The 22485-nt window shown below is 32.7% G+C and overlaps 4 protein-coding genes across 4 annotated transcripts; 1 reads left to right on the forward strand and 3 right to left on the reverse strand.

Annotated features, from left to right (window-relative positions):
- Window positions 1-2461: 2461 nt before the first annotated feature.
- Window positions 2462-3581, reverse strand: LOC111637809 (C-reactive protein 1.4-like). The gene has a single exon (XM_023383372.1). It carries the CDS (start codon window positions 3536-3538, stop codon window positions 2804-2806), a length of 735 nt encoding a protein of 244 aa, XP_023239140.1. The 5' UTR covers window positions 3539-3581; the 3' UTR covers window positions 2462-2803.
- Window positions 3582-4947: 1366 nt separating this feature from the next.
- On the reverse strand, window positions 4948-5739 carry LOC111637808 (C-reactive protein 1.4-like). The gene has a single exon (XM_023383371.1). It carries the CDS (start codon window positions 5678-5680, stop codon window positions 4994-4996), a length of 687 nt encoding a protein of 228 aa, XP_023239139.1. The 5' UTR covers window positions 5681-5739; the 3' UTR covers window positions 4948-4993.
- A 5061-nt stretch (window positions 5740-10800) lies between these two features.
- On the forward strand, window positions 10801-11643 carry LOC111637810 (C-reactive protein 1.4-like). The gene has a single exon (XM_023383373.1). It carries the CDS (start codon window positions 10918-10920, stop codon window positions 11590-11592), a length of 675 nt encoding a protein of 224 aa, XP_023239141.1. The 5' UTR covers window positions 10801-10917; the 3' UTR covers window positions 11593-11643.
- Window positions 11644-13220: 1577 nt separating this feature from the next.
- On the reverse strand, window positions 13221-19798 carry LOC111637793 (cytochrome P450 3A14-like). The gene is made up of 13 exons (XM_023383357.1): window positions 19685-19798; window positions 18115-18211; window positions 17992-18041; window positions 17769-17865; window positions 17556-17684; window positions 16559-16790; window positions 16342-16481; window positions 16160-16278; window positions 15982-16090; window positions 13825-13913; window positions 13623-13763; window positions 13383-13542; window positions 13221-13304 (listed from the first exon to the last, which is right to left on the reverse strand). Exons 1-13 carry the CDS (start codon window positions 19747-19749, stop codon window positions 13221-13223), a joined length of 1512 nt encoding a protein of 503 aa, XP_023239125.1. The 5' UTR covers window positions 19750-19798.
- Window positions 19799-22485: the final 2687 nt, after the last annotated feature.

Genomic DNA, 22485 nt, shown 5'->3' on the forward strand with positions numbered 1-22485 from the left:
GACATTTGCATAGTGCTACGGTTCAGTAAGCACTAATTGGTCAGCGAGTCCGATGTTGACGCTATAAAAAGGCGACAGTTCGACACACCGGATATACGTCACTCTCGTCTAAGTTCGACTTGGGAATTTTTTTGTTCAATAATAAATGTGAATTCTTCTTCCTGGAAAAAAGAACACATTCCTTGAAAATAAGACCTAGCGCATTTTTCAGAGCAAAAATTAATATAAGACACTGTCTTATTTTCGGGGAAACACGGTAGTAAAATAATTTTAATATTAATAATAATAATTTAGTAACATAAATTTATTCATAGTAAAATGTACTCGCGGGCCGTAAAAATTATTTGGCGGGCCGTATACGGCCCGCGGGCCGCCAGTTGGACAGCCCTGGTTTAGGGATTTATAACTGAAGAAATATATAATTCGGGGAGCCGCTCCATATGAGGACAGTTTCATCAGCAGACAATTGAAATTTCGTGGTGTTTATCTCGTCAAGATAATTCACCACTTATGCAATGATCATGATATAAATCACTATTATCCGAATCTCCAGAAAATCTCTCAGTAACATTATTATCTTCATTATAGTCTGCTACACGAAGCCATTGCAGAATACATTGATTATCAAATCTTTCTTGTAAATGTAGGAATTATTATATATAACTAGCTGAAAATGAAGGTCAAACAACTACAAACACTAAGCATGAGTAAAATATACTCACTAGCTCACATCAGGTTGCCACTAAAACGCAGAGAATTGCTGACAGACGTGTTTTTGACAAAAGCATAGTACAGACTGTGTATAGGTCACGCTGCCAGCACAAGGGTTTTCTGGAAAGTGCGGTTTGAAAGTGCCAAAGAGAACTGAAACGAGGTGAGTAAATTTTACTCATGATTATTACTCTAGGGTTAACAGTCCTTTTTATCGAGTTTATTATGAGTTCGGTTAGACCATAATAATGCGACTGGGTGGAAGAGGAATGGTGCCGCTTTTCGACCCGTTCGGATTCTTTCCCGGATTCTTCAGATTGCCATCAGAGACGCTGGGCCAACCGGCTGTCTAAGAAATATGTCTGTTGTTAGTCTATCATTAAACAAATGTATCTTGTTTCCACTATCAGATGCATCCTTTATTGGAAATGTGCCCACTGGTGGCGATGCAGAGGAGAGAGAGGATGATGAAGTAAAATTTATCAGCTCTGGGATGCACGGGAGTCCGGGTATCATCCTACAATTTGATATTTTACGCGCTAATTAACCGTAGAAGGACGGTACTTAATAAGTTTTCTAGAGGAGAAGTGATCTGCAAAATGCCATTACAAAAGTATTGCCTAGTCTTCATTTTATGACGAACTTGTTATATACTTCTCAAGGAAAAATCTTGCATATGAATTTATATATTAATAAAAGAAATATTCAGTTGACATAAATGACATATTTGCCAAGATGCCATCACCAACATCGGTAGTTTCTTTATGCTTTATGCAGTGACAGCAACTTTTTCATTTATCTCTTTTGATGATTATGCCGATGTTGGCGAATATTAAAACATTTTATTATTAGCACTTGCAGCTTATGCTTAAGTGAAAAGCGGATATTGTATATTGAAAATTTTTATGATTATTTAATCACCCGGAAAACTATTTTTATCCACACATTATTGGCACATTTATTTTACTTTTTGGGCTCTGTTATAGACCTATATAACAGAGGAAAGTACGGCTATTGATTAAGAAATTACCCCTCCCCAAGTTTTTTACATTTTTGGATTCAGGCAGGACACCTTGAAACGTCGAGAAATGCAAAAAAGTTTGGGAGTAATTTCTGTATGTATGGATATTAATGTGGGAAGGGCACAATTTTGTTTACCCCCTTTGAAGCTTAATTCCTGTGTTTTTTATCGAAAATTTCTGAAATTTTGCAGGAAGCTTTGTGTATTAGGGAGATTGATAAAGTTAAATTTTGGTGATTAAAGGTCGTGGTGGGAAGATAGAGGAAAGTCGTTTGTCACATCTCGAGTAGGTCGAACGTAATGATGATTTTACAGGTTATTAGCATTTAAGAAGGATGGGTTTTATAAAAAAAAATATTTAAGGCTTCAAATAACATTTCAATCAGGCAATCCAGAAAACAGCACGAACATCGTTGACTGTCTTTACTGATGCGACGATTCACTTAGATCAGCTGCATCATTCAAACATTGAAACAGCGTTATGTCACCTGCTTATTTTAACGAACCTCTTTCCATGTTGAATTAAAAGCTTTCATAAATTAAAAGCTCACACATTCCGTCTTTTTAACTAATTCACACTTTAGATAAAAACTTTTAAGTGTTTTATAATTATAAAAATACAAAAATCACTAATGCAGTGTTGTTTTCAATAAGCACAGAAAGCTTAAAAATCTCGTATCACAGTATGAGTGGAAACACTCGTACTGTGATACGAGTCCGGAACACGTGTCTGCAAGCTAGTCCTGTCGACGAGTCAACTAAAGAATCCTGAGGGGTGTTCAGGTTGGCTCGTGGAAGAGTTGAACTCGGCGTAAAAGAGGAAATTCACGAAACTACATATTTTTCAAGTGAAAGGTTTGAAATACAAATGCATTAAAAGTAATATTTAGACGGTATCTCAAGAAATTTTGGGGACTAGCCTAGACCCCTCAGTCCATTCTCGGCACACCACTGGTTTAGAAGACCCCTTGTACACCCTAATAATAATAATGAAATAAATTCTTTTATAAAATCAAATAATTATACATTAATCAATTTTATTAAAGTATTTTCTACATATCTTTTAACATATTACACTATAATTGGAGTAAAGCCTAAAACGGGGCACAAATCACTTTTCGAATACTTTACTCCGTCCAAATCTAGAGTAGGAGTTTTCATCCAAGAAATGACATTACCGGGATTCGGGTAATTATCGATATTTCCAGCTTCAACCACTTCGTTACGACTCAAAGCTTTATCCCAAAGATGAACACCAGCAATATCTCCAATCCAGGATTGACTACTGCTAAATTTTGCATCCAACATATCTTGCTCCTGACCTATAATGAACACTCCACCTCCCTGTACGGTTCCAGGTTTCGAAATGTTAACTCGAGTTTTTCCGTTTGAACTACACGGCACTCCATTCATTAAAACTTCAGCAGTTCCGTTAGAGCCTGTCCAACTGGAGCACATGTGGTACCATTCGTTGATTTTCCACTTTATGTCAGGACACCTAAACACTTTCCGAACAGATTTAATGTAGAGATGAACCTTCATGACATTTCTTCTATAAGTTATGATGGAAGTTATGGTATTATCAGAGCTTGAAGTGGCGTAGGATGCCACAGTGTAGCATGATTTTTGTAAGGTGTGAGGTCTGATCCACGAGCAAAAGGTAAATTCTCTTAAAGTTGGAAGAGAATTCCGCAGACGAATTCGGGGAAATTGATTATTTGAAGGAGGAGGTAACGTAGCTTGAATTAAACATCCTTCTATAGCAGCAAAGAATGTGAAGAGAATGATAAAATTCAAGACTAGCATCGAAATTAGTAATTCAGATATCCGGTTAACAATAATCTATACTATAAAAAATGCAAAAGAATTAAATATAATGAAAACAGTTTCGATTTATATATACTTGAAACGGGATATGAGGATGACACCAACAGGATATAGCCTACGCAAATTAAAAGGAAAATTACGATACTTATATTTCCTGATAGGAAATGTTAATGAAAGAAAGAGTTTTATAAAAATCATTACTTTATATAGTATTGACTTAAATTTGGTATTTCTGTTTATATTTAAATAGAAATTTTGAATTATAATCTTATTAAATAATTTAATATTTAAACTTTATTATTATTAAATTTTGATTATTTAACTTTTTATCGTATTATTTACGATATTGCCAATTGCATATTCCAAACGTCAAGAGATCAAATAATACAGTACTATATTTTAATATACTGGAATAAATACTGTATAGATAAATTATTATGCTGTGTAGAAATAAAAATATTTAAAAGCATGTGTAGTAAATTGAATAATAATTAACTAATTATAAATCTGCAAAGATTAGACAAGCAGATAAATTTTAAATAGAATATTGATAACATTCCATAAATAATAATTTACTAATTCGAAAGTGCCCACCAGTGGCCGCATGGATAAAACTATCGAACACTGATAGTTAGTCTTGGGTTCGCTCCTCGCCAACGGGCTGGCCACGTGACATTTTGCACGTTAGTAACACCTACAGTTTCTAGCCACTGTAGTAACACCTAAATAGGGGCCAGTTTCCCATAGAAAGTCCTACCGGGAGGCATCGCCCATGTGTTATGTTGCCGTATACAAATAAAACAAAACCAACAGGTTGAAAATTGAAACCTTACTATGAATTCCCATTAATAAAAATATTTGTTTACTTCGAATACAAAAAAAATACATTCTAAGGAACTTTCAAATGATTACTGTTTAATGATTAATAATTTCAGTTGATTACTCGCTGTTAGTATCCCTACAATAGATAGTATAGGATAGCACTCCTTATTAGTCCTTGTGTCAAGGTTAACACGACATAGTCGAAACGCAGCATTATACATAATCAGTTATAGGTTTATTATCAATAGATATTTTGTATCTCTTCAATACATCTGCGTGTCTGTTTTTTAAAATTATAACATATTCAGTCCCAAACTTGTATTCGAGAACCTCGAAGTTTAATACGACTATGGTTTCCGAGATCCATGACTAATCACTGTGAACATAAATAAATAATTGCTTTTCCGTGCACATTTAAAATATTATTTTATATAAAAGTATAAATCCTATTTAATAACATTTATTCAAACACAGCAACAATGATAAATTAATTTTAATGTTTTCTATTGATCTACAAATATTAAAGTAGTAATATATTATAAAAATCCTTAAATTTGACAAAATTATTTATAATTTTTAGTTTTATTTAAAGTTACACATACGATGTAGATTTTAAAATTTACAAGAATTACTTTTATGAAGTGTGACACCATCAAAGGCACTAAACGATGCATCTTCCAATGAAATTACGTTTCCTACTTGTTTTAATCCGCCACACTTATCATCTGTTTTAACTTGGCCTAAATCGAATGCTTCGTTCCATAGGTGAAGATCGGCGACATCGCCTATCCATGATTGATTATAATCAAACTTTAAATCTATGGCATCCTGCTCCTGTCCAACGATGAAATTGCCACCTCCTTTAATGTGACTACCAGCAGCAATAGAACTTTCTTGAACAGCTCCATTCGTAAACACCTGTATTGTTCCATCGATTCCAAACCAAGATACACAAATATAATTCCATTTGCCAAGCTTATTGACGAGGAAGCTAAAGGTTTTACTAAAAGCTCCCAAATAAACACGTAAACCGAATTTACCACTGTTATTAGAAATCCCAATTATTAGCTCATTGTCTGATCTTGATGAAGCGTAGGATATAATAGTGGCTAAATCATTTTTTAGCGAGAGAGGTCTGACTCGAGAACAGAATGAAAACTCTTGTAAAGTTGGTAGAGTGTTGGTCAAGCGAAGACGAGGAAACTTGTTTTCACTTGATGGTGGGAAGTAGAATTTGGTAAAAGTAGCCACACAGCAACTTATCGATAAAATAAACGAAATAATGCTTGAAAACTTCATAATTATCAAGCAAGGGTTACTTCTTATCTCAGTTGTGGGACTGACTTTTATTTCTACAGAAGTGTATATATAAGGCGGCTTATATCTGAAGAATTTGAAACAAACATCTTGCTGATAAAAAAAAATGATAATTCTGACAACATTTCCGTTAAATAGTGACGTTGAACACTTTAACAAGAAGTAAATATTTGAATCAAATTTTATCATATTCCAGTTAATGATAAATACTTTGGCATATCTAATTAAATAAAAAATATTACTTAGAAATTAGATAATTCAATACTAAATTATTTCATCATGTTTCCTTTCATTTAAGATGATCCTTGTTAGTTTTGCATTATTTGAGTAACAGTGTACAGTAGATGTGTTGATTGTTCAACTAGTGGTCAAGCGGTTCCGTTCCCTGAACACTAGGAGTTCGGTTGTGGGTTCGCGCCTCGCCAGAATGGACTGCCAGGTGGGGTTTTCCGGGTTTTCTCCACGTCTGTAACGCCTGAATAGGGGCCAGTTACCCTTAAAAGACCCCCCGAAGACATTATTCCCCGCTCTTGCGTAAAGCCAAGCAGTTAAAATTTTTCGGTCGGATTATAGGATGCTAACGCCATCGCTCTTTCGGAGTATCATAGCCGGAAAGGCTGCACACTCCGTACAGACCAATGAGATCCTTAGAGATGTGTTGAGGATGTCTCTTTGGTATGAGCTGATTCAGTAAATAATTTCACTAAACTTTAGTGTTTCTACTCAAACATCTCGAGACTAAGCCCTCTGGAAAAGAATTTCTGCAGTAAAGAAAATATCTTATAATTCTGGGAATAAATTTATCATAAAATACTACGTTACGATGTTCTGTAATTGTATTTGTTTTTCACTTGAGATAAATAATTTGAGATTTTTTAAAATGTAATATTAGGAATCGAATTCAATCAATAAAATAAAAACTCTTCACAGATCGGCATCAACTCCTTAGCAAGAGCAACTGCTCGACACAGGGCTGTACGCCTGGCCTGGTGTCCTCGTCATCGCAACTGGACCATTGAATGGCATCAGGTATTGTTTAGGGATAAATTCTGCTTCTGTCTGTGGAGGAAAAAGTCCCAGATGTCCCCGATGCACACCCGTCACGGCTGTGACGGGTGTGCATCGGGGACATACGCATCGCAGTTGAAGCAGGATAACCGTTAATCGTCTCATTGATAGTATGCCTCGCCTTATAGCGGCCTGTACAGCTGCCCTTGGAATCTATATTCGTTACTGAGAAAACAGATGTCTGTTGCATATCTTTGTTTGTTCTTTTAATCATTTGTATATCTTTGTTACCCATACCGGTCCTGCAGTGTACAGTATATGTGGCTACTCTCATTCCTTCGTGGTGTTGCGATTTCACTTTTGAGGAGTGTAGTTAGTCGGAGCTTCTCGATCCTAGGATTTCTATATCTGATCTTGATTTTCATCTATCTAATTATGTTCTCGCGCTTAAGGAAGGATGGACGAATAGATGAATAGACTGAAGGAATTTATAGGTCTGCAATTTAAGATCGCATCCCAATAACATATTCGTTTATTATTCTCATTCTCTATCTCTATCTTGGCGCTTCTAGAGACAGTTTGTCGGACAAGAAAATGTTATCGCAGTTTTTTGGCTGAACACTGTTGAATTACTGTACTGTAAATATAAAGTAAATAGAATTTCCAGATTCATGACCCATAACTTCTCATAGAGTGGTCAACAGTTAATTAATCAATCAACAGTTAATTATCGAATAAATAAAAGTTGTAATGCCTTGATTTTAGTATTTTTTTTGCATATCTTGCATTTCATTGAATTTCTATATAACGTTTTAATATTTAATTAACCTATGCTTATTTTTTCATATACATATTTTGTTATTTATAATAATAATTTTTATTTTATTTCATTTTTCTTTATACATTTATATATATATTTCATTCGTTATTTTATTTTATTTGTATTTAAATTTTTGTTCTATTTTGTTTATATTCGAATATCTTAGCCTGATGATGGCCAACAGATTTGGCTGAAAACGTTTGCTTTTCATTAAATTTTTTCTCAGCAAATTAAGGTGTTGTGCTTTTGATTTACATACAAATGCTGAGTGAGTGTACATCAGTTGTAATGTCATCATATTCTAGTTCTTTGCTGGGATGTTGTAAACATCGTTTATATATTTGAAGTACAGAGAATACTTGTCATTTCCAAGTAATTGTTTTACGTTAAACAAATGAATAAAATTACACTATGAACTGATAATATATTAGGCATATTCTTATACTTTAATCAATCATTTTTCCTATGAATAAAATAATCTACTTTTGAGACTAAAAAAGCATATTAATATACTTTATAAAATTTTTATTCTGCTCTTCTCGTCCTAGGGCACCCAGAATGTCTTTTTCCAAGCACGACGTATGTTCAGTCAGGCTATAATGGGGGAGTCCGAGTGATGAGGAGTAGGGCCAGATATAATCCGAAATGAATCTACCCCAAAACTTCCTCGCATTTATTAACCCTACCGGATTCATTCTAGGTCCTCCAGAACGATAGTCTGATGCCTTAAGAGCTAGTATTGCCCCTTTTTTGGCATATAATGTGTGTTTGAAATATTAGAAATTAGACAAGTAAATAAGCGTTTACTTTGGCAGTCACACTACATACAGTTAAATTTTGTCGGTAATATAAACATTTAGCTAATTTTGTAATTTTTACACGCTCTTAAAAAGATTCCTTGCTCCATTTTCGCGTTCAGAAAAGTGTTTCCTTTTTTTTATTGAACGTTTTAACTCTGTGTTTATCTCCTTCATTGAGAAATAATTTATTTTTGTTTATTTAAAATGGTATATTAACACCTAAATCGGAGTCAGTTTCCCGTAGAAAGTTTTCCTGGGGGCCAGTTTCCCTTCACAGATCATCCACATTTCGCATTAACTTAAATATCTAATCCAGTCCTCTCCCCTTAAATAGAAATTCTAACGAATTTTCTCATGCGGATTCGAGGTTATATTGTAAAAATTCAGAGGTTTGAGCAGCAGATAACTTTATCGCTGATGTATTAATATAGGCTATATTTATGATGACATTTTTTTTTTTTCAATTTAAATGCCTTACAAAACACGTCTAGTGGTAACAGTAAACATGATCTAATTTTACTGATTAATTTTAGCGAAGCGTTATCTTTAGATATTGAAAATATCATATTTTGAACTTTATCCTGTATAATTTAATATTTATCTTGACATTTATGTTATCAAATATTCAGTTCTTTCATTTTCAAAAAAGAAGAGAAACAATGTAAAACTCCTATATTATCGCTATGAAAGAACTCGGTTCGAATCTCATCAATGTTGGTAATTTTGTTTAGGGTCGGTAAAGCCATTAATGGCATAAAGATTAACACATATAACGTCAATAATAGCCAGAACATGTAACGCCATACTTGATGCAAACGTATATAACGCGGAATTGGATGTAATATTGGATTCATGCATAATCAAATATCTAATAACAGCCACTGAGAATAACGTAGAAAATGGCCATTGTTCGGGGATTATTTTGTTTGCATTTAAAAAAAATAACGCTTCCGAGAAATGGCCGCCGCTTACAGTTGCCTTTATTGGAGGTTCAACTAGTTAATTCGAAATATACAAAAGAAATTCAGTGAAATTTAAAATACTAGAGTGGGTGATCGGTTAACGAAAATAATCCGTTCCAAGACTTTGTTCGCTATCCGAATTGTTCGTTAACCGATTATCGATTTATCGTAGGTTTTAATGGGAATTTGATTAATTCGTTCTGGAAATTCCAAAAATTAAAAAATATATACTTTCTTACTACAGTACGTTTATTTATATGAATTAATAAAAATACATACATACACAGTCTTGCATTTTTATTAGTCATGTTTTTCCGTTTGTGGGGTTAAAGAATCTGTCTAATGTCGATTGCTTTTCTTCCTTCTTCAAGATTTTTCGGAAGTAATTAATAGCATTGTAATTGTAGAGATCCCCAAGCCTATTAACTTCAATCTGGATTGGATGCTATTCTAAGACTGTTGTTCCGATATTCTTCAAAAGATGTTTAGCAGATGTCGGCATTAATCCTCTTTCAGAAGAAAAAATATATCGCCGAGTTTCTTGGTTTTTTCATTCAAGAGTTCTTGGCGTTCTTCTGTCGTCAGATCTGTTTCGGGTTTCATTATGAGCTCTTCAATGTTCTTTATTTCTCAGATGTGATTTTGTTACTCCTTTAGTTGCTTGAGTCTTCTTGATTATACTGTATCTTTCTTAGATAAGAATGAACTGCGGCCTACTGTAGACCTGATCAAGCCATACTGCCCAGCAACATCAGACATCTGCCCACTCTCTACCTTTGCTATTATACTCTCACCTTTCGAAAATAAAAACCGACGGAAAACTTAACGAGTGCCCCTCGACAGTCTCGCGAATACTATAAAAGAATTGTTTCTGTCAGAAAAATAAAAGGCTAGAATTATAAGGGAGAGTTCCAATGTTCGGAGGAATACTATTCGATTAGTATATACCGAGTTGAGCGTCGATGTCGACGCCTCCCGCGCTCCGAAAAGTTTCGAATTGTTGCCTGATGACAAGGGAAGACCAATCGGTATTCATTATTTTACGTCGCTTCTTCTGGTGTTTGTTCTGTGAGGTGTTCGTTGTCCGAACATAAAAACCTTTCGCGAAAGTGTTCGTTATCCGATTTATCCGTTAACCGATCACCCACTGTATTATTTAACGGCGAAGTTTGGTTGAATGGCCCAGGAGCCATCCTGCCTCTCTGGAGAATCCGAGATCGAAAAGGATGGGCAACTCTCCAGGAATTTTTCATGAGATCTATTCCAGAGATGTCGGGCGGGGCCCGACACCTACATGACCACCATCACTGTGCGCCGGAACGATCTCACCATGGGGATTGAAAAAAGTTCTCTTAGTTTCCACAGGGAAGAAAGAGGAACAAATAACAAAAGGTAAAGTGAAAGAATTTTAAAACTCAAATTTTTATAATTGTAATTTGTATATATCTTATCAGAATTATGACGTTGTGTCAAGTGGCTATTTATTTTCAAACTAGAAAAAAATAACTGATATAAATATATATGATGAAACAGACTACAGTTTGATTCGAAATCTACAGATAAAAGTTATACTTGTGTATAAAAGCCAGAATTACAATTCAATTAATAAGATAAATAACTACTGGCAAGATGATAATTCTAACTTTCATTTCTTTTTCAATATTACTGACCAGTTATGCTGCTGAAATCAGTAAGTTTTCCTTTCCGCCATCAAATGCTACTAAATTTCCTCGGTTGAGACCGGTCAACACGTTTCCAACCTTACAGGAGTTTACATTTTGTTCTCGAGTCAGGCCTGTCTCGGCAGATAAAAATAGATATTTTACCATTTTATCTTATGCTACAGCAAGATCAAACAGCGAAATAGTTATTAATGTTAAATTTGACGTTTCTAAAAGTACAACAGCACATATTTACTTGAAAACCTCCGATGAAGAGTTGTCTTGCGATGGATTTAATGACATGGGGATGTGGAATAGTATTTGTATATCTTGGTTTGGACCTAATGGTAGAATCCAAGCAGTTATAAATAGTAAGTTTTGCAGTATTAATTTAGCAGCTGATAAATACATCGAAGAAGGTGGAGCATTTATCATAGGGCAGAAACAAGACGTAATGGATTCAGAATTCGATCTCAATCAGTCTTGGGAAGGAGATATTGCCGATATTCATCTTTGGAATGAAGCATTTGATGTCCTTAATACCATTAAAGATGATAGATATTATGGAATTGGAAGAGCCGGGAATGTGGTATCTCTGGAATATAGATCATTTATTATATTTGACGGAGTTATTATTAGTTAAAAGTATCCTGTAATTAATTTTATTGAAAATTTCTACGGATTTATATTATGTTCAAAATAAAAGTATAAATTTAAACAAAATCGTTCTTTTTCTTTAATATTTTAAAATAACTTTAACTTTTGATAATCGAATAATAATATACCAGACACAAATGAATTGATTGATAGAGGTAATGCAATACATAGGCGATCTGCCAAAGGGCAGATCGCCTATGTATTACATTACCTCTATCAATCAATTCCCAGAAGGAAATTATACGGAAAATTGGTTCCTATTTAGATATTAGACATCTGAATGACGTCAGGAAAATTCCACACAACCATCCATCCCATTGGTGAGGGACGAGCCTGCGACAGTAGCCAGTGATTTTATCCACTCAGCTACTAGTGGGCACCGAACACAAATGTAATCACAATAATTTAGTCATCGATTATTTCTCGATTATATAAATTTATTTAATAAATGGCACACTTTTTAATCTTTATCGATAATCATTTGCCTGATCTGTGAAATGGGCAATTGCGCCAACTGATGCTAGCGTTGTATTGTGGTAAATTGCGCGTGTTGGACTATTTCATTTTATTTCCTTTTCGTTTTCCATTGATTTGGAGTTTCTAATTTATAAAATTTTATCGAAAGCACTTACTTTTTGTTTTATAATATATGCTTAAGCCTAATTTAGTATTCAATATAACATTTACGTAATACCTAACTAACGGATACAGTTGAATACTTGAATACAGTTGAATTTCAAATGTTTACAGTCAGATGTAAACATTCGAAATTCTTTTAAAAGTCATATTTATAGACGGATAATGAGTTAAAGATTGACAAATGAATAAATATAAGATGGCAAGAACCAAGACAGTAGGTCTATTACATATTGTCAGTGATAGCGATGATACAGAAGACATATTTTAGTCATATACCTTGGTATTTTTGTCATATAGGTATGTATATAAGCGTATATATAAATAAGGAAACGTGTAAGTAGGTTTTGAATAAATTTGGGTTCATATTTTACTTTTGATGTTGCAGAATATTTTATGAACTACCAAAATATGTAGATTCAATGTGAATGTCATAAGAAATGTAATTTCATATGCCAAAAATACAAAACTAAATGCTGTTTCTCATTGTACTGAATCAAGTAAAACTGTATACTTTATGTAGTTATAATTAATTGATTATTTAAAAAAGATGATAAAGTCGTCTTTATCCGGACAAAAAATTACAAAGCTACTTGAAAACATCTCTATTCCAGGTCATCAAAGGCATTCTATGGTGCTTGGAGGTAGAGTTGTTTCCTTTAGCCCCTTTTAGACATGGGATACGAATGTTCCTCTACTAATACCTCTATTAATAAATAGAAGTCTAAAAATCTTCACTTTATAGGAGTAGGAACCATTATGGGCCATAAGTTATATTCGGGATCTATAAAAAATCCCTACCTTTCCTTTCGTTTTCGACAACCCATTCTTGATACTCAGTTTAGCTGTTTAATAATAGTTTGTGTTTAAAGTCGATTATTTTTATTTTTAACATCGATTAACTCTATCTATAACATATGCATAACAGCAATCTTAAAAATTTGAAAACAATTTGAAAACAGAAATACTGCATTGCATTCAGTTGGAAGATATTGGAGTTGCTTTGATTAAAATTGAATCTTTCTTACGAGTTGAAAATATTGAGTGTTTCACTACAGATCTCTATAGAGAAAGAGAATACACATTTGAATTATTATATAAACTATATTATGTAAATAAACTATAAACATATATATTTACCTCACATTCATAAGCCTCAAATACGAAAGATCTGATCAGATTAGCCATGATCAATTTCATGACTGTTCGTGCCATTCTGTACGCCACACAATTTCTGGGTCCTGCTCCAAAAGGTTGATAAGTCATTGGGTTAATATTTATTTTGTTTTCAGGTGAAAATCTGTAAGAGCATAAATTTAATTTACATATTCTCTATTCTGTACCCTATTAGTAATTAAATTATTATGCAACTAGTCACACCTATCAGGGTCAAATTTATCTGGTTCTTGCCAATAATTTGGATCTCTATGAAGAATTGGCACGGGAACAAAAATCCCTACGTGTTTTGGTATGGTTGTTCCTTTATATTCGAAATCTTGTTCACCCGCTCTGCTAATAAGTCTGAAAGAATACTTCTTAAGAATCTTATGAAGATATATCTCTTTAACTTTATGAAACTTACAGTACAGACAGTGATGAAAGTCGAAGAGTTTCTGACATAATCTGATCCAGATAATGAAGTTTCATGACATCTGCATAGTTAATGTCTTTCTATATGAGAGATAAAGATTTCCTTAATTGTATTAAAATTTAATCATAATTATTATTAATATTGTTAAGTTTTATTCACTATAGCATACTCATTAAAATGAACAAAGAAAATAAGAAAGTAACAGGTCCGTAATAATAGTATACTGTGGAAAATCCAACACTCCGCACCTAAGAAAACATGGACCAAACACGTTGAGGAGGACCTCAAGAACCAACGGCTTGATCTGAACCAGGCAAAAGCGGCGGCCATGGATCGAGGGCATTGGAGGGGCATTGTGGAGAAAGCTCGACTTCCTGCGGCACCCACAGCAGCATACTGGTTGCGCAGACACCCGCAACCAAATGCCAGCTAGGGACAAAAAGAAGAAGAAGAAGAAGAATAGTATAGGCCTAATAGTTTCTAGGCAAAGTCTTGCCTACACGATCCCCAGGTGATCTTAAAATTGTGTTTAATTCTTGTCTCTGCGTAAATTAGCACGTAGCCATGCTGTTAAGAAAACACTGAAAGTAATGAGTGGAATCCATACTTTTTAAAAATATTCTTTTATTGATTTTACGTTTAAGGCCGATTATAACCTCTTTGGCCATGCATGTTATCTCAAGTAGATAGTGTTAAAAATGTAATGCTTTTTCTACGGGAAAAACTTTTCCAAAAATTCTCGAAAACGGCAGTAGAAGGGATTAAAAGTCTTTTGCGATAAAATTCAGCTGCAATTTGAAAAACTTGTAGACCTATAAATTCCCACTGTCATCCGTTCATCTGTCTTTCCTTTATCCCGAGAACAGTTAACTAGATGAAAGACGAGACCGATATGGAAACCTTGGGGGCAGGAGGCCCCGATTAACTATAGGCCTATAAGAATTTCCGATGCAAACCCGAAGTCATGTTATTTCAATTCAAATATTTTCTCCCGAAAGGTATTAGATAGATGACCGGGACAACTCTATTGTTAAAGGAAAACTATTATGTGCAATACAGGGGCAGGCCACTACTAATTTTAGTGGAGCATATATTTTAAATGAAATTAATTAAAAATATTATTAAAAATTGAACCACTGGCATTGTAACGACGTCACAATAAATAATTGCTCTTGTAATTCATACTTCTTTTAAGTTACGGTTGAGGATTTTAAAATCAAATTCGTTACTTTTCTGAGACTTTGCCATTGGACACGCGTAAGGCTATCGATGATTAGTCTCGCGTCACACTCCGCCATCTGTTGGTCGGAAGAATAATAAAATTTGCATAACATATTTATTAAAACAAACAACACAATACTTTGAAAATTAGTTCTAATTGTAATTGTCAAAAATTAACGTCAAACTTAAAATAAACATTTTTCATACATGCAATAGGCATACATGTTACAGCTTATTTAAAAATTGTCACACTCCTTATCTGGATTTTTCTATTATTTGTATCACTCCCGTTCACATTACCGCCCACATTAGTTCCTATATGGGAGAGTTTATACATTTATTAGTTGTCTTAAATTATTTTTAAAGGAGCTTTACGTACTGTACTGTGATTGATCTAAATTACACACCTAATGCCATTTTCATAAAGGACAATCCTTATAATTTTTACTCTCAAAGTAGTCCTTATAATCTAGAAGAAATCTAACATTCCGACATCACAAGATAAGATTAAACTACAACCTTTTTAAACACGCGCAAACCCTTTAATATTTTCCTACCTCGGCGTAATAACTTTTTAAGTTGACATTGTATAATACTTGTTAACCTAAAACTTTAAAGGCTATCTCATTGGATGATAGCTTTTGAAATAGCCTATAAGGTTTTACGTTACATGCTATGAGATAGAGGATACAAGATGTGTTACATGACGTTACTCCTGGGTGGTAAATAAATATAATCAATACAAAATATTCACCCGTATTAAAACTAATAAATCGACCTAGATGATTGGGTCTGGATAAAAAAAAACTGAAAACTATTTTTAACAAATAAAAATGTTAATATGAATCATAGCTAAAATCTGAAGCTCCTAGACTTGAAAAAATCTTACTCATAAAGAAGAAAAATGAGAAAATTGCATAAACTTACATCCTTTTCGATATTTTTATTAATTTCCTGTCGAGCCTTCTCTTGAATTTCCTGATTTTTAGCAAGAAAATAAGTGCACCATCCTAATGAAGAGCTCATAGTTTCATATCTGAAAGGTTTAAAACTTGTTATATTAATATATAATTGGAAAATATTAATATTTGAGCAATATAATAACCCTGATGTAATCATCACTACAGCGGTGACAAGAACAGAACTGCTTGTTAATTTTTTGTTGTGATCTGTATAACTAATTTCAGCATTTAACAAACTTTGAAGAATATCTTGTTGATTATTCTGAAATTATTCTTTATTTAATAAATTGAATATTTTTTCAGTAAGAGTTGGAAATTGACTAACCATCAACTGTTTTCGAACAGCAATTATATTCTTACAAGTGTTGAAAAGAAATCGAATTGAATCAAAGTTTAATACACTTTTGATAATGTCAAAAAGTAATCTAAAATAAGTAGGAATTGGCTCGAATTCCGGAAAATACACTAAAATGAATAAATATTGAAAAAAATATATGCATATAAAATTAAAAACTCGCAACAGAAATAGAAAAATAATTTACTTGATATTACGGATGATGTGCTAGAGATATCTTTTTGGAGTAAAAAATTTAAAGATTTGACAATTTTATTGTATTCTTCGCTTTCTTCATTAAATTTTACACCCATTACTAATTTCAGCATTATATTAAATACCAGATTTTTATAATTTTCTAATGCATCAAAAGGTTTGCCGTTTTCTTTTTCGATTTTTTTCATCGAATTAGCAATGAGATCTTGTGTTGATACACTCATCTGAAAATATAAATTGCTTAATATTGTTTGAAGGATGTACAGTACAGGGTGAACAAAATCTCTATAAAACATTAAACATTCATAAAAAATGGAAGAATATTATTAGAATGTTTTAGTAAGTTACGGTAACGCAACACTTGGGCGATGTTTTCCGGGAGATCTTTTTAAGGATAACTGGCTCCTATTCAGGAGGTGAGACGCAAACCCACGTCCGAACTCCCAGTGTTTAGGTAACAGAATCGCTTGGCTTCTGGCGAGCTTATAATTAGAATGAAATCATGAGAAATTGAAACGACAATGAGAAAGGTTTTCAATGTGTTTATTCGACAAGTGTTCGACATAGCTTCCACCACATGGTATAATACAATTCATCCAAGTAACAACGCCCACACCTACAGAGTTCAACAACTCCAGATGGATGGATGTTATCTCAAGGCAAATAGCATTTTTCAATTCGAACATAGGGAAGAGATCGATCAAAACACTCGGGAATTAAAATATCCCATAATCACAAATCTCATTGAATGTCATTTTCATTCTCGTTTGCATGTCTATTCGTTGTTTTTTGTATGTCAAAGCCACTAATCGGCAAGTTTTGGAATAAATTTTTTCCTGTCAACAAAACCCCCCATTCTGACAACATTTACCAGCTTCATTTCCATAAATCTTCCATTTTTTTTTTATGAATGTTTAAAGTTATTATGGACTTTTTGTTACCCTGTGTTAGACTATAATGAAAGATAAAACAAGTGATAATTATTATACCATTTTAATTTTTTGAGAAGAAAAGCAAGCAGTCAGGACACTTCTTAAGTTTTTCCACTTGATACCTTTTTGCAAGCCAATGACATGTTTTACTGATTCATGAGGTATTCCTATATCTGGAAGTATTCGCTACAAACAATGTTTTGGATAAAAATTAGCTTTTGAGTTAATAATTCGAGTATAATAAATTGAAATATATGATAGCGAACGTACATCTCTTATTGAAAAACGTTTAAATTCCTTGATTTGCATAATTTTAAGAAATTCAGTATCAGAACACATTATATACGGCTTAGCTCCTAGGAAGAATCTAAAAAGTTTATCATAAAATAAAATAGTTATTTTACCATTTAATCATAATTTTAGTAACAAAAATTTATAGATTACTTAAGTATTGATATAAGTGTATAACTCTCAATAAATAGTGTCACATTACCCAAAAATTTTTCCATATTTTTTTGACCATTTCTCAACGCATTTCGTTCTCTGTAAAACAAAGAAAACATTGTTTTTTACAGTTTTTTTTATTTGATTTTTATTTATTTCCTTAATGTCCTACCTCTAATTGAAATTCTTTAAAATTTCCCGTAAAAAAATCAGGTTTAGGACCAGGAATACCGTAGTTTTTGAATAAATTTAGTTTGTTCGTTCTCCATCTGAAATTTATAACATAAAACTTGATATGATTGCTTTATTAACTCGTGTAACACTGAGAATCGAATAATGTTAATCATTCTTTTATTCTTCAAAAAGATAGATGAGGAATATAACACAAAATAACGTAATGTAACTGTCATTCCTCCATTCCATGGATTTCTCCCTATCTTCCAGCTGGCCTGACGTAATCCGTAATGGGCTTGCTAAAAAAGACCCTCTTAGTGACCACAGGGCAAGAGAAAGTTAAATATTAAAATATAAATAAATAAAATGGGCACGACGGTAATAATGCATAAATATACAGTACTTATGTACTGGAATTTTTATCGATTTTTCATATTGAGGGAAAAAAGTAGCCTCAAATAAAAGGTCGATTCCGCTGTAAAATCTTGTTCTTATGGATTGTAAAAGGAACGGATTATGAAAACATTTATTGTTTATTCTATTTTATTTAATGTATTTACTGTGTGTTGTTTATAATAATTATTATCGACGTTTACAATGTTAAATAAGTAATGTTAGACAAGGCTGTAAAAAATGTTCTTACCCCGATAATTTAATCTATTCCAATGAGTTTTCTTATTAGTAAATGCAAGTACTGTACATATCTATACATTCGAATTTATAGTTAATTTCTTGTATAATTTCGTATTAATGCTCATTAAATAAGAATAGAATAATTTAGATATACAGTATTTTCACCGATCAAGACTTTCTTCCAAGCTATGTCACAGATCGTCAGGATCCGAACATCTGCAGCAGAAGACCCGCTACTAAGTCTGACTCATAAAGAAAAGACATGTTTAGTTTATAGTGAGAGTTTTAGCCAATTCAAGTAAAAATGGATTCAGTGCACCAGATGTAAAAATTGATCTCACAAGCTAAGTACAGATGTAAATCCATATTATATTTGTCACAACTGTGACTCTGAAGACGACATGTCAAGATACGAGTTACTTGCCTTTCGTAGAATAAATAATAGTAAATTAGTAGTCTATTTTCTATTTTCTTTATAGAATTGGCCCGAGTAAATGTCATATTAAGCATAATTTAACATACCCAAAATAAACTCAGGAAATGTGAGAACTTAGGCTACTTATATCCTGCAGATATAAGTAGACATTAGTAGGATATAAGACAGGATATAAGGGATATGGTGTCACTGAATAAGGGATTATCGTGTTTATAGCGTATAAGTGTGAATTTTTTTTCGCATATATTCTATCAACAAATTTCTAAAATTTTGTTTGTAATTTAAGGTCAACTCCCGTGTATGTTTTAGACCGTTTCTTAGAAAGTCACTGAGCTTGATAACTTACTACTTGTACACTGATGAAATGTATACAACTTCCCATTTGTCACGCTGTCCGTGAACGAGATGGGCGAATTATTTTGACGACGCACGGACAATCGGCAGCTCAGTGTATCTATTTTAAAATTACTAATTATTATTAAATAAAATAAATACTTACCTTAGCCACAGAAATGTCAGACAAATAATTATTATAAAACTTATTACCAATGAGCACGGGAACATTTTTCTATAATGATTACAACAGCAAGTCGAATTTATAGTTTCAGATAAATATCCATGGTAAGATCAGTGTAAAAAATTATCAGTGTATTTTTGTAGTAATCGTCAATTTATCTTATCGGGATGTTAAAATTTAGGATTCCTTCCCTAATGATATGATATTGTCATACCTAATTCTTTCTTATTAATTCCCTTGTTCTACAGACAGGAACGTTAATGAGAAGAAATCAGGAATGACATTTATTGCATTATTTCAATTTCGAATAACAATTTGTTAAACAGAAAGATAACGCCCATGAGAAAATTTCACGGTGCTTCCACACATGCTTCCAGTGCTTCAAATGTTGAGTATGACTTGTATACTTGGACTTTATTTTTAACTAGGACTTGTTATATAAAAGGGAGTGAACTCACACAAATTCCTATCAAGAAACCTTTGTTGTAACCTTAACCTGTATACTACTACAGTTTTGAGTTAAAGCCTCTCTTTAGCAGAAGTATAGGCCTATAATTCGTATTCTGTAAATTACATATATATACTGGATAGCAATAATTAAGCATTTCCTATTCAAGACTTTCTGTAGATATGCGAAATAAACATTGCTCGAGACCCTGTTAGTGCTCACACGGTGGAGTTTTAAAAAATTGCTCGAGATCAAGGTATAAGATATAAAATTGGATTAACTTCCAAAAACAACTGGTCCCCTATTTACGACGGAGTTCCGTTGTTAAACGAAAATATTAATTAAGGTATACAGTTCGATAAAACTATATAAAGCTGCTTATGTATAGCCTATATACTTTCATATTGTAATTAATCAAAAGGCGGTTCATTTATGCACTCACTAACTATACTAATTGAGTTCTTTTATACAAATGAATGAATGAATTAATTAATTATGGTATACTACTGATACTCGGAAATAAACCATTTATTCATTTATTTTAGTTACATTAGAAACAGTCCGAGACTAAATATTTCCACACCCGCGTAACACTATTAGAATAAATTTGAGGTAAAAAGATAAGTAAGGGGATAATCGTGTAAAAATACATAAAGGATTACTTTTTCTTCTGGGCACTTTTTAGGCGGAGTTAAATCGGACTGTAACTAAGTGTTAAAATATTTATGACATAATAGCCCGTCAAAGTACTGTATTTGATGAGTAAAAGAGAGGACATCCAATCTAGACCTGGCGACTTTCGAATGATTGGAAACAGGTAGATGGCAAAGTGTATTTAATATCAGTTAAATTTTATCAGTTATACCTAAATAATTTATAGAGTACGTTAACTCTATAAATGATTTAGATAAAACTTTTGATAATAAACTGTTCGATATTAGTAATCCGTAGTATAGTTATACTGTATAAGTCATTTGAGGTGTCACCGGTTACGCTAATATCTAGCTAAAACTGATCAAAATGTTTTATTTTTCACATACAGAAAAGTATTACAATAAAAAATATGAAATATCGATATACAGTATTAAAGCCAAATGATTGTCGGATTATATTATACTGTACTAGCTTCTGTCATCTAGTGAACAGAGAGAGAAATAGACAGACAAAAATCCGTTGCAGTTTTATTTAATTAATAAAAACTCTGTAGGTTTGATTAGTGGTAAACATTCCGGTGATCATAAAGATGCTACAGTTAAAATTTTGTAACGATTGGTTCAGTAGTTTTCACGGTTAGTGGTCACAAACGAAAAATACGTTGTCTCTTTATATAGTAAGTATAGATATAGATATAGAGTATAGATAAAAGAAAATACATATTTAACGGATTGAGTAAAATTTATAACAGAAGTAATCGTTCGAAAGATAATTAATATATTTTTCGAAAGATATTAAACATAATTCTATAATTTATAAGGGTATTCACCTCTGTATAATCATTCGAAAGAAAATAAATTCATGATTAGTTAATAGAGATAAAATTTAAACAGATGTTTACGAACGAAACTTTAAAGATTATATAGAAATTAAAAATTATACACCAAAATATGATCTATTAAATCTGTCTGAAGGTATTCAAATTGATAGTAAATGGTGTGATATTATAAATCATATTTAATATCTTTTAATTAATAAATGGAAAACTTTATATATTCAATTATTTTGTATTAATGAACATTAAAAAATATTCAAGATGCAAGTAGACGGCAGGCGAGGGTTGGAGGCAAGGTACTCACCGGAGACCGTAGGCGAGGATTGGGGTCACTGACAACCATTTACTTTCCTGTTAAAACGGGTAAGAAGAATCATTGCGTTTAATGATTTCTAGATGTGGAGAACAATGTACGGTAAGCACACAAAATGTGAGGTCCATAGAAAAGTTTTTCTAAGAATATTTCTAAGCCTTTCTTACACAAGGGAAAATGGGTTAGGGGACGTTGGGTATAAGTTTATGTAACCAAGAGGGCAGTGGTTCAAAAAGTTTGAGAATCACTATTAATGTAGAGTTTAAAAGAATAGGTCTTAAGCACTATTTATAAAGAATATAAAATGGAATTTATACTGAGAGGTAAATATTCATAACAATGATGTTGATTGTATCAGACTAGATAGTCCTATCTATATGTCATTATTAACTTGTTTTATAGTCAGAAAATAGGGCTAATTAAACTGCGTTATTTAAATTTTTCTGCTTTATGGGCATTTTGAATCATATATATCATAAGTTTACGAGTGGTACCCAAAGTGGGAGATAGCGCCCCTGTGGGCGGTGAGTAAA

Source organism: Centruroides sculpturatus, unplaced genomic scaffold (genome assembly GCF_000671375.1).
Source record: "Centruroides sculpturatus isolate CEXI.00-Female unplaced genomic scaffold, Cexi_2.0 scaffold1001, whole genome shotgun sequence".
NCBI classification, from domain to species: domain Eukaryota; kingdom Metazoa; phylum Arthropoda; class Arachnida; order Scorpiones; family Buthidae; genus Centruroides; species Centruroides sculpturatus.

Excerpts from the sequence above, each read along its gene's own strand:
- LOC111637810 (XM_023383373.1), top strand. The coding sequence starts at position 10,918 with ATGATAATTCTAACTTTCATTTCTTTTTCAATATTACTGACCAGTTAT.
- LOC111637808 (XM_023383371.1), bottom strand. The coding sequence starts at position 5,680 with ATGAAGTTTTCAAGCATTATTTCGTTTATTTTATCGATAAGTTGCTGT.
- LOC111637809 (XM_023383372.1), bottom strand. The coding sequence starts at position 3,538 with ATGCTAGTCTTGAATTTTATCATTCTCTTCACATTCTTTGCTGCTATA.
- LOC111637793 (XM_023383357.1), bottom strand. The coding sequence starts at position 19,749 with ATGTTCCCGTGCTCATTGGTAATAAGTTTTATAATAATTATTTGTCTG. Across the intron at positions 13,914-15,981 it reads ATAAAAATATCGAAAAGGAT|AAAGACATTAACTATGCAGA; the intron begins GTAAGTTTATGC and ends TCTCTCATATAG. Across the intron at positions 13,764-13,824 it reads CTTTCATCACTGTCTGTACT|ACTTATTAGCAGAGCGGGTG; the intron begins GTAAGTTTCATA and ends GTATTCTTTCAG.